Source organism: Oncorhynchus nerka, linkage group LG20 (assembly GCF_034236695.1).
Source record: "Oncorhynchus nerka isolate Pitt River linkage group LG20, Oner_Uvic_2.0, whole genome shotgun sequence".
Lineage (NCBI taxonomy): Eukaryota > Metazoa > Chordata > Actinopteri > Salmoniformes > Salmonidae > Oncorhynchus > Oncorhynchus nerka.
In genome coordinates, this window is record NC_088415.1 from 75,015,958 (window position 1) to 75,033,003 (window position 17,046).

Sequence of the window (17,046 nt, forward strand, 5' to 3'; positions counted from 1 at the left end):
GTCCATCGGGGGATAACTCGGTAACTATGGGCCCTGGTCAAAAGTAATGCATTTTGGGACTCAGACAATATACTCAATGAAACCTGGGAAATGTTTACAGGGTAAGACAGATGTTTTTTTTTTCTGGAACTAAGAAAGTACTTTTTTTGATCAGTAGAACAATGTTCACTGTGCAATAAAAGTAAACTCAATTTCAGATCTTTTCAAACATACTTTCTCATATTGTTGGCCTTACCATAGAATGGGATTCAATCCGATCAGCGGTAGATCCCCAAAAAGGCGCCTTTGACATTTTAAATTTGAATGAGCCAACATACAGTGGCTTGCGTAAGTATTCATCCCCCTTGGAATTTTTCCTATTTTGTTTTTTTGGGGGGTGGTTGTATCATTTGATTTGCACCACATTCCTACCACTTTGAAGATGCAAAATATTTTTTATTGTGAAACACAAAATCAGAATTTGAGCATGCATATCTATTCACCCCCCCCAAAGTCAATCATTTGTAGAGCCATCTTTTGCAGCAATTACAGCTGCAAGTCTCTTGGGGTATGTCTCTATAAGCTTGACACATCTAGCCACTGGGATTTTTGCCCATTCTTCAAAGGCAAAACTGCTCCAGCTCCTTCAATTTGGATGGGTTCCACTGGTGTATAGCAATCTTTGTCATACCGTAGATTCTCATTTGGATTGAGGTCCAAGACATTTAAATGTTTCCCCTTAAACCACTCGAGTGTTGCTTTAGCAGTATGCTTAGGGTCATTGTCATGGAAGGTGAACCTACGTCCCAGTCTCAAATCTCTGGAAGACAAACCTGTTTCCCGTAAAAATATCCCTGTATTTAGCGCCATCCATCATTCCTTCAATTTTGACCAGTTTCCCAGTCCCTGCCGATGGAAAAACATCGCCACAGCATGATGCTGCCACCACCATGCTTCACTGTGGGGATGGTGTTCTCGAGGGTGATGAGAGGTGTTGGGTTTGCGCCAGACAAAGTGTTTTCCTTGATGGCCAAAAAGCTCAATTTTAGTCTCATCTGACCAGTGTACCTTCTTCCATATGTTTGAGGAGTCTCCCACATGAACACCAAATGTGTTTGCTTATTTTGTTCTTAAAGCAATGGCTTTTTTTCTGGACACTTCTGTGGAGTGTACGGCTTAAAGTGGTCCTATGGACAGATGCTCCAATCTGCTGTGGAGCTTTGCAGCTCCTTCATCGTTATCTTTGGTCTCTTTGTTGCCTCTCTGATTAATGCCCTCCTTGCCTGGTTTGTGAGTTTTGGTGGGCGGCCCTCTCTTGGCAGGTTTGTTGTGGTAACATATTCTTTCCATTTTTTAATAATGGATTTAATGGTGCTCCGTGGGATGTTCAAAGTTTCTGATATTTTTTTATAACCCAACCCTGATCTGTCCTTCTCCACAACTTTGTCCCTGACCTGTTTGGAGACCTCCTTGGTCTTCTTGGTGCCGCTTGCTTGGTGGTGCACCTTGCTTAATGGTGTTGCAGACTCTGGGGCCTTTCAGAACAGGTGTGTGTGTATATATACTGAGATCATGTGACAGATCGTGTGACACTTAGATTGCACACAGGTGGACTTTATTTAACTAATTATGTGACTTCTGAAGGTAATTGGTTGCACCAAATCTTATTTAGTAGATTCATAATGAACGGGGTGAATACTAATGCACGCACCATTTTCCGTTTTTTTTTTTTTAAACAAGTTATTTTTTAAATTTCACTGTGAAAGGGTGTGTGAGGGAATTACGTTCCATTTTCGCGCACAAAATCTGGGCCATATTGTACAATCCAGGTGTGCAAAGCTCTTAGACTTAACCAGAAAGACACACAGCTGTAATCACTGCCAAATGTGACTCTAACATGGATTGACTCAGGGGTATGATTACTTTTGTAAATTAGATATTTATGTACAGTTGCAGTTGGAAGTTTATATACACTTAGGTTGGAGTCATTAAAACTAATTTTTCAACCACTCCACAAATGTCTTGTTAACAAACTATAGTTTTGGAAAGTCGGTTAGGACATCTACTTTGTGCATCACACAATTCATTTTTCCAACAATTGTTTACAGACAGATTATTTCACTTTTCATTCACTGTATCACAATTCCAGTGGGTCAGAAGTTTACATACACTAAGTTGACTGTGCCTTTAAACAGCTTGGAAAATTCCAGAAAATGATGTCATGGTTTGAGAAGCTTCTGATGGGCTAAATTACATCATTTGAGTCAATTGGAGGTGTACCTGTTGCCTACCTTCAAACTCAGTGCCTCTTTGCTTGACATCATGGAGAAATCAGCCAAGACCTCAGAAAAAAATTGTAGACCTCGACAAGTCTGGTTCGTCCTTGGGAGCAATTTCCAAACGCCTGAAGGTACCACTTTCATCTGTACAAACAATAATAAGTATAAACACCATGGGACCACATAGCTGTCATACAGATGAACATACTTTGGTGCGAAAAGTGTAAATCAATCCCAGAACAACAGCAAAGGACCTTTGTGAAGATGCTGGAGGAAACGGGTACAAAAATATCTATATCCACAGTAAAACGAGTCCTATATCAACATAACCTGAAAGGCCGCTCAGCAAGGAAGAAGCCACTTCTCCTAAAACACCGTAAAAAAGCCAGACTGCGGTTTGCAACCGCACATGGGGACAAAGATTGTACTTTTTGGAGAAATGTCCTCTGGTCTAATGACAAAAATAAAATTGGCCATAATGACCATTGTTATGTTTGGAGGAAAAAAGGGGGATGCTTGCAAGACGAAGAACACCATCCCAACCGTGAAGCACGGGGGTGGCAGCATCATGTTGTGGGGGTGCTTTGCTGCAGGAGGGCTAATGCAGTTCACAAAATAGATGGCATCATGAGGGAGGAAAATGATGTTGATATATTGAAGCAACATCTCAAGACATCAGTCAGGAAGATAAAGCTTGGTCGCAAATGGGTCTTCCAAATGGACAATGACCCCAAGCATACTTCCAAAGTTGTGGCAAAATGGCTTAAGGACAACAAAGTCAAGGTATTGGAGTGTCCATTCACAAAGGCCTGACCTCAATCCTATAGAAAATGTGTGGGCAGAACTGAAAATGCATGTGCGCGCAAGGAGGCCTACAAACCTGACTCAGTTACCCCAGCTCTGTCAGGAGGAATGGGCCAAAATGCACCCAACTTATTGTGGGAAGCTTGTAGAAGGCTTTCCGAAACGTTTGACCCAAATTAAACAATTTCAAGGCAATACACTCAATACACTCAATTTGATAGCATGTAAACTTCTGACCCACTGGGAATGTGATGAAAGAAATCAAATCTGAAATAAATCACTCTCTCCACAATTATTCTGACATTTCACATTCTTAAAATAAAGTGGTGATCCTAAATGACCTAAGACAGGACATTTTTACTAGGATTACATTTCAGGAATTGTGAAAACGGAGTTTAAATGTATTTGGTTAAGGTGTATGTACATTTCTGACTTCAACTGTATTTCATTATGGGGTATTGTATGTTGGAAGGTGAGGAAAAATCTATTTAATCCATTTTGAATTGAAGCTGTGAGACAACAAAATGTGGGAAAAGACAGGGGAAATAAATCGTTTCTGAAGACACATATGAAAGCTGTCATAGTTGATGCATTTTGTAATACATTGACATATTGAAAACAATTTACATATCTTCAGATTAGATGTTCAGGTTTCATTTATTTTATTTTTTATTTAACTAGGCAAGTCAGTCATGAACAAATAGTTATTTACAATGACGGTCTACCAAAAGGCAAAAGACCTCCTGTGGGGATGGGGGCTGGGATTATAATACATCTATCACATAAATATAAGACAAAACACACATCACGACAAGAGAGACCTAAGACAACAACATAGCAAGGCAGCAACACATGACAACACAACATGACAACAACATGGTAGGAGCACAAAACATGGTACAAACATTATTGGGCACAGACAACAGCACAAAGGGTAGGAGACACCAAAGGTAGAGACACCAATACATCCTGCAAAGCAGCCACAACTGTCAGTAAGAGTGTCCATGATTGAGTCTTTGAATAAAGAGATTGAGATAAAACTGTCCAGTTTGAGTGTTTGTTGCAGCTCGTTCCAGTCGCTAGCTGCAGCGAACTGAAATGACAAGCGACCTAGGGATGTGTGGGCTTTGGGGACCTTTAACAGAATGTGACTGGCAGAACGGGTTGTATATGGAGGATGAGGGCTACAGTAGATATCTCAGATAGGGGGGAGTGAAGCCTAAGAGGGTTTTATAAAGAAGCATCAACCAGTGGGTCTTGCGACGGGTATACAGAGATGACCAGTTTACAGAGGAGTATAAAGTGCAGTGATGTGTCCTATAAGAAGCTTTGGTGGCAAATCTGATGGCCGAATGGTAAAGAACATCTAGCCGCTCGAAAGCACCCTTACCTGCCGATCTATAAATGATGTCTCCGCAATCTAGTATGGGTAGGATGGTCATCTGAATCCGGGTTAGTTTGGCAGCTGGGGTGAAAGAGTGATTACGATAGAGGAAACCAAATCTAGATTTAACTTTAGCCTGCAGCTTTGATATGTGATGAGAAAAGGAGTGTACTGTCTAGTCATACGCCAAAATACTTGTATGAGGTGACTAACTCAAGCTCTAAACCCTCAGAGGTAGTAATCACACCTGTGGGGAGAGGGGCATTCTTCTTACCAAACCACATGACCTTTGTTTTGGAGGTGTTCAGAACAAGGTCACGGGTAGAGAAAGCTTGCTGGACACTACGGAAGCTTTGTTGTAGAGCATTTAACACAACATCTGGGGAGTGGCCAGCTGAGTATAAGACTGTATCATCTGCATATAAATGGATGAGAGAGCTTCCTACTGCCTGAGCTATATTGTTGATATAAATTGAGAAGATCTTGGGGCCTAGGATTGAGCCAAGGGGTACTCCCTTGGTGACAGGCAGTGGCTGAGACAGCAGATTTTCTGACTTTATACACTGCAGTCTTTGAGAGAGGTAGTTAGCAAACCAGGCCAAAGACCCCTCAGAGACACCAATACTCCTTAGCCAGCCCACAATAATGGAATGGTCTACTGTATCAAAAACTTTGGCCAGGTCAATAAAATAGCAGCATAACATTGCTTAGAATCAAGGGCAATGGTGACGTCACTGAGGACCTTTAAGGTTGCAGTGACACATCCATGACCTGGGCAGAAACCAGATTGCATACCAGAGAGAATACTATAGACATCAAGAAAGCCAGTCAGTTTATTGACACGTTTTTCCAACACTTTGATAAACAGGGCAAAATAGAAATAGGCCTATAACAGTTAGGATCAGCTTGATCTCCCCCTTTAAATAAAGGACGAACCGTGGATGCCTTCCAAGCAATGGGAACCTCCCCAGAAAGGAGAGACCGGTTAAAAAGGTCAAGAGATAGGTTTGGCAATGATAGGGGCAGCAACCTTAAAGAAGAAAGGTTCTAAACCATCTGACCCAGATGTTTTTTTGGGGTCAAGTGCTCCTCTAGCACCTGGGACTCAGTGACTGCCTGCAGGGAGAAACTTTGTAGCGGAGCAGGGGAAAAAGAGGGAGAAGCATTGGGCATAGTCACATTAGAAGGGGTGGGAGATGAGGAAATGTTGGACGGGCAAGGAGGCATGACTGAGTCAAATAGGAATCCTGACTTAATGAAGTGGTGATTAAAGAGCTCAGCCATGTGCTTCTTGTCAGTAGAAACCACATCATCAACATTAAGGGACATGGGCAGCTGTGAGGAGGAGGGTTTATTCTCCAGGTCTTTAACCGTTTTCCAGAACTTCTTGGGGTTAGACCCACAGAGAGATAACTGCTATTTAAAGTAACTAACTTTGGCTTTCCGGATAGCCTGAGTGCGCTTATTTCTCATTTGCCTGAACGAGAGCCAGTCAGCCTGAGTATGCGTGTGCCGAGCCTTTTGCCAAATGCAATTCTTGAGGTGGAGTAACTCTGCAAGATCACAGTCGAACCAGAGGCTGAACCTGTTTTTAATTATAATTTTCTTTAAAGGGGTGTGTTTAACAATACACCTGAAAATATATAAAAAAGAAGGTTCAGGCCTCCTGGATGGCGCAGTGGTTAGTGGCTGCAGCGCCAGCTGTGCCACCAGAGACTCTGAGTTCACGCCCAGGCTCTGTCGTAACCGGCCACGACCGGGAGGTCTGTGGGGTGACGCACAATTGGCCTAGCGTCGTCCGGGTTAGGGAGTGTTTGGCCGGTAGGGAAATCCTTGTCGCACCAGCGACTCCTGTGGTGGGCCAGGCGCAGTGCACGCTAACCAAGGTGCACAGTGTTTCCTCCGACACATTGGTGCGGCTGGCTTCCGGGTTGGATGGCGCTGTGTTAAGAAGCAGTGTGGCTTGGTTGGGTTGTGTATCGGAGGACGCATGACTTTCAACCTTCGTCTCTCCCGAGCCCGTACGGGAGTTGTAGCGATGAGACAAGATAGTAGCTACTAAAAACAATTGGATACCACGAAATTGGGGAGAAAAAGGGGTACCTATCAGGATTATTTATGAAGATAACATCAAGAAGAGTAGCCTTTTCTGGGTGTTTGGATTCATACCTTGTGTGATTGGCAATAATCTGAGAAAGGGAGTCCCATTGCTTTAGGACTTGGTCAGGTGGTTTAAGCATGTCCCAGTTTAGGTCACCTAGCAGGACACATTGAGACCTGGTGTAAGGGGCCAGGAGAGAGCTTAGGGCAGTAGGGTACAAGCCGGTGCTGATGGAGGACGATAACACCCAGCAACAGTCAACAAAGAGCTTTTTGAAAGTGTAATACTTAAAACCAGCAAATCAAATTGTTTGGGGAGAGACTTGGAGACAACTGAGCACTGAAGGTGATCCTTGGTAAAGATTGCCACTCCCCCACCTTTAGAAGCTCTGTCTTGCTGAAAAAGGTTATAACCAGAAAGGTTAACATCAGTATTCAAAACAGTCTTCCTTAACCACATCTCAGTAAAGACCAACACATCTGGATTGCCGCTCTGAACCCACACTTTCAATTGATCCATTTTAGATAATAAGCTTCTAGTGTTAACGTGCAGAAAACCCAGGCTTTTACGAGAGCATTACATTTACATTTAAGTCATTTAGCAGACGCTCTTATCCAGAGCGACTTACAAATTGGTGCTTTCACCTTATGACATCCAGTGGAACAGCCACTTTACAATAGTGCATCTAGGTCTTTTAAGGGGGAGGGGGAGAAGGATTACTTTATCCTATCCTAGGTATTCCTTAAAGAGGTGGGGTTTCAGGTGTCTCCGGAAGGTGGTGATTGACTCCGCTGTCCTGGCGTCGTGAGGGAGTTTGTTCCACCATTGGGGGGCCAGAGCAAAAATCAGTGAAGCAGATATCAGAGCAGAGAGCAGAAGTCAGAATTGGGGCTAGCAACAGTAGATGGGCCAGGGTGTACATGCACATTTCCAGATATCATCAACAGTAGATGGGCCAGAGTGTACATGCACATTTCCAGATATCATCAACAGTAGATGGGCCAGGGTGTACATGCACATTTCCAGATATCATCAACAGTAGATGGGCCAGAGTGTACATGCACATTTCCAGATATCATCAACAGTAGATGGGCCAGAGTGTACATGCACATTTCCAGATATCATCAACAGTAGATGGGCCAGGGTGTACATGCACATTTCCAGATATCATCAACAGTAGATGGGCCAGAGTGTACATGCACATTTCCAGATATCATCAACAGTAGATGGGCCAGGGTGTACATGCACATTTCCAGATATCATCAACAGTAGATGGGCCAGGGTGTACATGCACATTTCCAGATATCATCAACAGTAGATGGGCCAGGGTGTACATGCACATTTCCAGATATCATCAACAGTAGATGGGCCAGGGTGTACATGCACATTTCCAGATATCATCAACAGTAATACAATCAAAGCACAGCATAGGACAGGGAGAACTCTGCAGTACTGATTTATGACATCTGAATATGCATCAGATGGCAACAAGATCATACTGTACAGCAATTTCATCAGGTAACATGAATACAAAGCCGGCGAGCTGTGTTTAGAATAGGATGGGAGGCCAAAAGTCTGTGTTACCAGTAGAGACCTACATAAGTGTCAAAACCAACATTTATTAAAATATTTTTCCCCGCGCAAAGTTTCCTTTCGTTTGAAAGTTTGTTTCTTAAATCCTTAGTTGTAATTATTTCCAGTCATTTTATTTCATATTTTAAATAACTTTCATGAAGCATTATGACCATCCTGTGTCACTTTACTTGGACTAAGGAAATACACTTTATGACACTGTCAGGACCATCATAATCATATAAGACAGCTGGGCCTGTCATTTACATGTCCTTATATCATTCATCAGTCAAAAAGAGGGTGTCTTGTCCTGCTCCTGAAATCTGCTCCTGCATTCCTCTCAGTCAACAGGAACAGAGCATTTGGGTAGGTACAATTACAATGATCATTGAATATGGTCAATAAAATAAAATATAACAATCATAATGTTGACACGGAAGCTACGAGGTAAAGGAACCTTTTGCCTTGTGTGGTGGGTTTTGACACTCTTATGTAGGTCATAACCAGCCACAAAATAATGCAATATATGTCACAACATAAATATATGTGTGCATGACAGTGTTATGACCATATTATGACAAGTTATGTCAGCTGTTTATGACACTGGGTGTCAAGTGTTATCGATGTTCATATGGGTAGACCTGTGTCCAGCTTTCATAATAGGAATGGCTCAGATATATACCTCTTCAATGAAAGCCACCGAATAACAGCACTGTGATGAGTATTGGATGGGGCAATTATCATTTTTCAATGAGCAGATACGATAACCACATTTATTTGTTTAGCCCTTCTTCCTCCCCAATTTTGTGGTATCCAATTGGTAGTTACAGTCTTGTCCCATTGCTGCAACTTCCTTACGGACTCGGGAGAGGCGAAGGTCGAGAGCCATGCGTCCTCCGAAACACGACCATGCCCAGCCGCACTGCTTCTTGACACCCTGTTTGCATAACCCTTAAGCCAGCTGCAGTTGTACCGTACAAATTGCGACCGTGTCAGCAAGCATGCGCCCGACCCGCCACAGGAGTCGCTATAGCGCGATGGGACAAGGACATCACGGCCGGCCAAACCCTCCCCTACCCAGGACTACGCTGGGCCAATTGTGCGCCGCCTCGTGTCTCCCTGTCGCAGCCGGCTGCGATGCAGTGCCTTACCGCTGCGCCACTCAGGAGGCCAGGTAACCAGTTTAAAAGTGGATCTGAGCAAAGCACATAATTATCTCACAGTTACTTTGTAAATATCCACAAACTGTACCCTGTTCACTGTGACGATTGTTAATTAAAATTCACTGACTTTGATGAGATAAATATACAATCTAAATATACTACACGTCTTAATCCTCAGTCTTAATCCTCAGAAAAGTGGCAAAACAGAACAAAGTTCAGATGTGCACAGAATGCTCTGATGAAACAATGATTGACTCAGTATGTTATTTTGCTTCAACCATTCTTGGCTACATAGCTTTTTAAACGTCATCTCGTAACAGAGCAACCTGATTGATTGATTTATTCATTAATTCTAGCTGTTTATACCTTGGTGTTGTTGAATACTATTTTCTGATTGGCTTGAAGGGCATTCTAGAGCGTACATTATTGGGCCGGAAAACCATGCCAATTTATCCTCCAAACATAGGCTTCGAGGGCATTATCACTGTTATACAACAGGTTACCAACCTATTCAAATAATGATCGATACATTTTCATCAGAGTTATTTTGATGAGTTCATTCATACCATCTCATCCTTCCACGGGATATAGTCCAAACACACATCTAGGGTTGCTACTCAAGCTAGCTGGTCGTTCTTTCTATTGGTTCGGTTGCCGGAGAGTGGACCCAGTCGCTAAGTCTTTTTGTTTTGCATCTATGGACACGACCCGGTCGTTTGTTCTAAATGTGTCGCTGCCATGGTGTTTGGCAACATTATTATCCCTTGATTGCTAGCTAGCCAACTTTTGCTAACAGTCATGTCAAACAGTGCTGCCAGAATAACAGCAAAGTAGCTGCATTTGCAATAAGCTGTTTTCTGGTGATGTTTATTTGGATACATCCATAATGATTAGCTAATGATACGTGATTTCACCCAGTACATGTGCTCCCCGCCAGGACACAGTTGTTCAGAGGAGCCAGCCAATAACACAGCTAACACAAACACTCCAGACTGAAGCTTGAAAGACTGCAAACTAACTGCATTGTTTCGTTTTACATTGACATTTATTTCTATATATTCATAAAATGATGCTGATTCATGATTTTGACTGGCTGAGAAAAGCTGCCTGTGTCTTGTCCCGACCCCACACGTTCATTACTATGGGACAGCTGGAGATATTGAAATGTTGCAAATGTCAGAGACAGACAGCAAGGTTCATACACATTTCCGCTATTGAAAACCAACTGCTAGTTTAAAAGAAATGGGAGATAATGTCTAGATGCTTTTTACAGTTTTAAAGTTTTAAAAAATTGTCTGGCTGTGCTGATGAAACAGTGGTTGCGCAGTCATAGCTTTAGCCGATGGTAGATTGTGTATTATAAACTGGGTGGTTCGAGCCCTGAATGCTGATTGGCTGACAGCCTTGGTACATCAGACCTTATACCACAGGTATGACAAAACATGTATTTTTACTGCTCTAATTACGTTGGTAACCAGTTTATAATAGCAATAATGCACCTCAGTGATTTGTGATATATGGCCAATATACCATGGCTAAGTGCTGTGTCCAGGCACTCCGCTTTGCATCGTGCCTGAGAGCAGCCTTTAGCCATGGTATATTGGCCATATACCATACCTCCTCGGGCCTTATTGCTTAAATAGGCACTGGCTGGAATGCGGTTTTAACCAATCAGCGTCAATGATTAGACCCACCCGTTGTATAATTCCTATAATGTATGGTATAATTAAATTAAAAGGGATCATAGCTTTCACCTGGTCAATCTGTCATTGAAAGAGCAGGTGTTCTTAATGTGTTGTATACTCAGTGTATGTAACATATCTAATATGCTTGAGCATACAATAAAATTACATTGAGATGAAACCTCTGTGAAACAACATGTACTGCTGCAAAAATAAACAAACAAATGTCATTTAATCGTCAAAATCATTGAAATATTTATTTAACTGAAAGACTTATGCCAACTCAGTTAAGACATTTAATCTTTAAAAACATGTCAGGGACATCCTTGCCAAAAAAAAAAAAAATGTGTAGAAAGTGCTTTTAATGGTTCTAACGTTTTTCACTAAAACATTCTTAGCCTTGAACTTTAACCATAAATCATATATGATTCCCCACAGATAAGGTGTCACGCTCCCCCAAATCTGTTCTTCCACCTTGAGTTGCTCCAACATGTATTCCTTTAAAGGGTTTCTGTAAAATGATTTTTTCCCAATTAACTTTTTCATAATTTCCCCCCGGTGACATCAATATAGGAGCCCTGATTGATCTCTCAATGCAAAAATATGAAGGACTAAACTTTCTATTTACAATTCTGGTGACCATCTACAACCTGTTGTTTCAGAGTGTGACACGCCAGCACAGACATATTCATTATCATCATTCCCACCAGAGGTGTTTGTACCATCCTCCTCACACACACATAATTTCTCCAAAATTGCTTTTGATCCTTTCAGAGCTCTTATTTGTCTGTGTGCAGTTATTGAGAGGACAGTCTGAATCCTTATATTCCTCCCCTTTATGTCCTTCAAACAACACAAGGACTTCAGCTCTGTCTACGTCATGCAAGTGAGAAGTACTGAATGGTACCTCATTCCCCTCAGCTCCATGGCCTCATCCAGTGCCCCCACAACATACAGGGCATCGTGTCGCTCTGCGCGCACACACACACACACACACACACACAAATACAAACACTTCAGACAATGTACGTTGACCTCGCCAGTGAATCCTAGGTCTTTTAATTAATATAGATCTATATTTGATATACTTGATGTGATACTATTCACTCAAGGTAATACAATGCTTTGATTTATATTAGCAAATATTCAAGATTAAAACATTCTTGAATGTCTTCTCTCATATACTTCTAAAGAGAACAAAATAAATTAAATCCGTTTTGTACATACTTACATGATATGAAATAACGTGTTTTCCTTTAATTTATGTATAATGATATTGAACATAACAGAGTAAAAGATTGCTGTAGTTAAAATAATCACACTGGTTCCCCCTTGTAGTCGGGACAGTTGTTACAGAAAAATAAATGTTCGCGCAGAATTAAAAACTTGGTTGAAAAAATGAACCAACAAACATAAAACAACATATTGTAAAGTTCAAGAACAACATTGATATGTCCTGTATCAAAACATATCTGTATGTGTAATGATTGATATTAAAAAAGGTCAACATAAAATACCATTTGCCACAGTTTGTAAATATTCTTAAAAAATACCCTAACCTCTTAGAGGGCAGATTAAAAAAACAAGCGACTTCAGCAATACTCAACATGAAAATATATACACACTTACTTCAAAAGCAACAACCAAAAAAGCAAGAATCTGAAGTAGACTGGGACTCTCATCATCTGGAGCTCCTCCTATTCCAATCCAACACTTCACTAACCCGTCACCTGCTCTTCCAATTTTAGGTGCTTTTGTTTTTGAACTAGCAACAACATCACACAATCAGCGAGCGCCTGGGTCTACGCACTCACGTCCTCTTCTCATCTCTCTCCCTGCTCTTGTCAGAGACCAGAGGTCCTGTTGCATTGCTGTATGTACATAAAGCACTGTCTGTCCATACAAGGCCTTGTACTATGGTCTAGTAGGTCTACAGATGGCAGGCTGCAGGCTACATGTTATAGGCCACATATATGGGGTCTAGCTGGTCAGCCAGGAAGCCATCCCGGAGGTGCATTCTCTGCTTCTCTCCCCGAGAGTTGATGGGGATGACCCCGATGTCCACCACCACCACCACTCCCACGATCAGGTAGTGTTCCTCCAGAACCACGTTGGTCACCAGGGGCACCAGGTCCAGGGCCTCCTGCTCCGAACCATCCAACTCCACCACCACCACCAGGAGGTTGGTCCATGTGAACACCGCACTGAAACAACAGAGTACTTAGTCAACATGATACTGAAACAACAGAGTACTTAGTCAACATGATACTGAAACAGAGTACTTCGTCAACACCACACATAAATTATTAGTCAACACCACACTGAAACAACAACATACATACAACAACAGTCAACATCAAACAAACATACAGTACTTAGTCAACACTACACTGAACAAAAAATAAAGTACTTAGTCAACACCACAGTGAAACAACAACATACAGTACTTAGTCAACACCACACTGAAACAACAACATACAGTACTTAGTCAACACCACAGTGAAACAACAACATACAGTACTTAGTCAACACCACACTGAAACAACAACATACAGTACTTAGTCAACACCACACTGAAACAGCATACAGTACAGTAAGTACGTAGCTAGCTACTCACTCTGACATTTCAAACACATTCAGTACAGTACTTCGTTTATCTGTGGCATTTTAATTGGTCAACATTAACAATTTGAAATTGGACAAAATCAGAATGATATTTGAACAGAAATGACATTTGTTTAGATAGAATGCCCATAAAGTGGTGAGCTACGCCATCCACCCACCAGAATTACAAATCCTCAAGTAATTTTTCATGGTGCTGAAACCCGGGATACAGGCAATACACTAATTATAGTACATTCGGAAAGTATTCATACCCCTGGACTTTTTCCACATTCTGTTACGTTAAACCTTATTCTAAAATTGATTAAATAGTCCCCCCCCCCAATCTACACACAATAACCCATAATGACAAAACAAAAAATGTTTTTTAGACAAAAAATAAAAACAGAAATCTCACATTTACATAAGTATTCAGACCCTTTACTCAGTACTTTGTTAAAGCACCTTTGTCAGATATTACAGCCTCGAGTCTTTTTGGGTATAATGTTACAAGCGTGGCACACCTGTATTTGGGGAGTTTCTCTCATTCTTCTCTGCAGATCCTCTCAAACTCTGTCAGGTTGGATGGGGAGTGTCGCAGCACAATTATTTTCAGGTCTCTCCAGAGATGTTCGATTGGGTTCAAGTCCGCGCTCTGGCTGAGCCACAAGGACATTCAGAGACTTTTCCTGAAGCCACTCCTGCGTTGTCTTGGCTGTGTGCTTAGTGTCGTTGTTCTGTTGGAAGGTGAACCTTCGCCCTAGTCTGAGGTCCTGAGTGCTCTGGCGCAGGATTTCATCAAGGACCTCTCTGTACTTTGCTCCGTTCATCTTTCCCTCGATCCTGACTAGTCTCCCAGTCCCTGCAGCTTAAAAACATCCCCACAGCATGATGCTGCGACCACCATGCTTCACCGTAGGGATGGTATTGGCCAGGTGATGAGTGGTGCCTGGTTTCCTCCAGATGTGACGCTTGGCATTCAGGACAAAGAGTTCAATCTTGGTTTCATCAGACCAGAGAATCTTATTTCTCATGGACGGAGAGTCCTTTAGGTGCCTTTTGGCAAACTCCAAGTGGGCTTTCAGGTGCCTTTTACTGAGGAGTGGCTTCCATCTGGCCACTCTACCATAAAGGCAGGCGCTGTCAACTGTGGGACATTATATAGACAGGCGTGTGCCTTTCCAAATCATGTCCAATCAATGAATTTACCAGAGGTGGACTCCAATCAAGTTGTAGAAACATCTGAAGGATGATCAATGGAAACAGGATGCACCAGAGCTCAATTTCAATTCTCATAGCAAAGGGTCTGAATACTTATGTAAATAAGGTATTTGTTTTTGCTTTGTCATTATGGGATATTGTGTGTAGATTGATGAGAAAAATGTTTTATTTAATCCATTTTAGAATAAGGTTGTAATGTAACAAAATGTGTAAAATACCTTCTGAATTAACTGTTTGTAGCCTTATGAAATGAGTTACAGTTCTCACCATTCTGTGATGCTCTTGTGTGTCCTGATGACGGAGGTCTCAATGTCGATGGGGTGGTACCTCATTCCCCTCAGCTCCATGGCCTCATCCAGTGCCCCCACAACATACAGGGCATCGTGTCGCTCTGCGCGCACACACACACACGTAAATACAAACACTTCAGACAATGTATGTTGACCTCGCCAGTAAAACAGAGAAAGTATGCAGTAATAAGTACATTTGGTAGTGATGGGAACAGTTAACGTACCCCCGCTGGCATCAGTCAGTTCGGTCCTCCTGAGGAAGCCCAGGTATCCGGTGCGGGCCCAGATTGTCTGTGTGTCTCCAAAGCTCAGACGGGAATTAAAGTGATCTGACTGCAGTGCCTCGTCTCCATACACCGTGAAGTAGCCGCTGGCATTGTGTCCACTGCACACCCAGATCTGTGAACAGGACAACAATTCAATATTTTTTTCCATTGAGGACAACTTTTGAAACAAGTGTTTTAATGTGCTATCCTCTGGGGTTCAATACACGTCTAGTTTGATTATTTTTACCCAAATCAATTCAGCACAACTCTGCTCTGGACTTCTATTGTAGTGCATTTGGCCACAGACCAATCCAGCGAGAACCAATTATATAACACTTACTGAACTTAGCATTAGACTGGATAGACCGAAGAAATGAATGTGTCTGGAAGTTACGTGGACTGGCTCTTTCAGTACACAGAGAGAGACTATTGCAGTTTAGTCTAATGAGAGAGTACACATCCAATGAGGTATGACACTTAAAGTACAGAGAGAGACGGATTTGTAGCCTGATGTATTGTAGTTTGTATGGATTCTAATGAGAGCGTGATTATGTCTGAACCGACCTCTCCAAGGTGCGAGTCTCCCAGTGGTCCCTTGGTCTCCGGGTTGGCGATGATAATTCGAACCCCAGGTAGAATCTGATGGCAATAAGGATGAGACAATTAGAGATTTCATCTCTCCACTACTCTCTCCCTTTCACTCCTCTCTATTTCTCTCCCTTCAGCGAGGCCATTTATATAACTAATTTACCCCCGAGCCCCGAGTAGAGTGGACTGAAATGGTCCACTCGCTCTCTCCCAGTATGTGGCCATAATTCGATTAATAGTGCCTATGGCTCTGGTCAAAAGTAGTGCACTATATAGTGCCATTTGGAACGCAAACAGAAATAAAAGCCTTATTATTGAGTGACAGACTGATCTTGATCTCCTGGCTGGTCCCTTTGAAACACAGAGCAGAACGCTGTCTGACCCGGAGCACAATTCACTCTCACCTAGGGCGGTCACGAAATTTCGTCAGCCAGTGATTGTTAAGCAAATGACTGCCGGTCTCACGGTAATTGACCGTTAATTAACAAACATTTAGCATCTCCTAGCATCCACACATGCCTCTGATGCAGACCTTTGGAACATTTACATTTATTAGACAAAAATGCATGTAATATAGCCTATACCTTCACAATAAATCCATTATTTACTTTAGACAGGTCTAAAGAAACATGATATGAAGAAAATGTAGTCAATTTCAGAAGAACAGAATAGCACACTCCGGATGAGTAGTAACAGACATCTCAACATCAACTGTTCAGAGGAGACTGCGTGAATCAGGCCTTCATGAGTCAAATTGCTGCAAAGAAACCACTACTAAAGGACACCAATAAGAAGAAGACACTTGCTTGGGTCAAGAAACCGGAGCAATGGACATTAGATCGGTGGAAATCTGTCCTTTGGTCTGATGATTCCAAATTTTAGATTTTTGGTTCCAACCGCTGTGTCTTTGTGAGACGCAGAGTAGGTGAACGGATGATCTCATGTGTGGTTCCCACCGTGAAGCATGGAGGAGGTGGTGTGATGGTGCTTTGCTGGTGACACTGTCAGTGATTTATTTAGAATTCAAGGCAAACTTAACCAGCATGGCTACCACAGTATTCTGCAGTGATATGCCATCCCATCTGGTTTGCGCTTAGTGGGACTATCATTTGTTTT

General features: G+C 42.2%; 1 protein-coding gene across 12 annotated transcripts in view; it reads right to left on the bottom strand.

Annotated features, from left to right (window-relative positions):
• Positions 1-11,194: 11,194 nt before the first annotated feature.
• Positions 11,195-17,046, bottom strand: part of LOC115103135 (disco-interacting protein 2 homolog C) — a 258,880-nt gene continuing 253,028 nt past the window's right edge. For all 12 annotated transcript variants that reach the window (XM_065005770.1, XM_065005773.1, XM_065005772.1 and 9 more), the window contains 4 exons: positions 15,907-15,981; positions 15,301-15,475; positions 15,054-15,177; positions 11,195-13,168 (listed from right to left, as the gene is read on the bottom strand). In XM_065005770.1, coding sequence (XP_064861842.1) covers positions 12,916-13,168; positions 15,054-15,177; positions 15,301-15,475; positions 15,907-15,981 — 627 coding nt within the window. In that variant the 3' untranslated portion in view covers positions 11,195-12,915. The remainder of the gene's footprint in view (positions 13,169-15,053; positions 15,178-15,300; positions 15,476-15,906; positions 15,982-17,046) is intronic.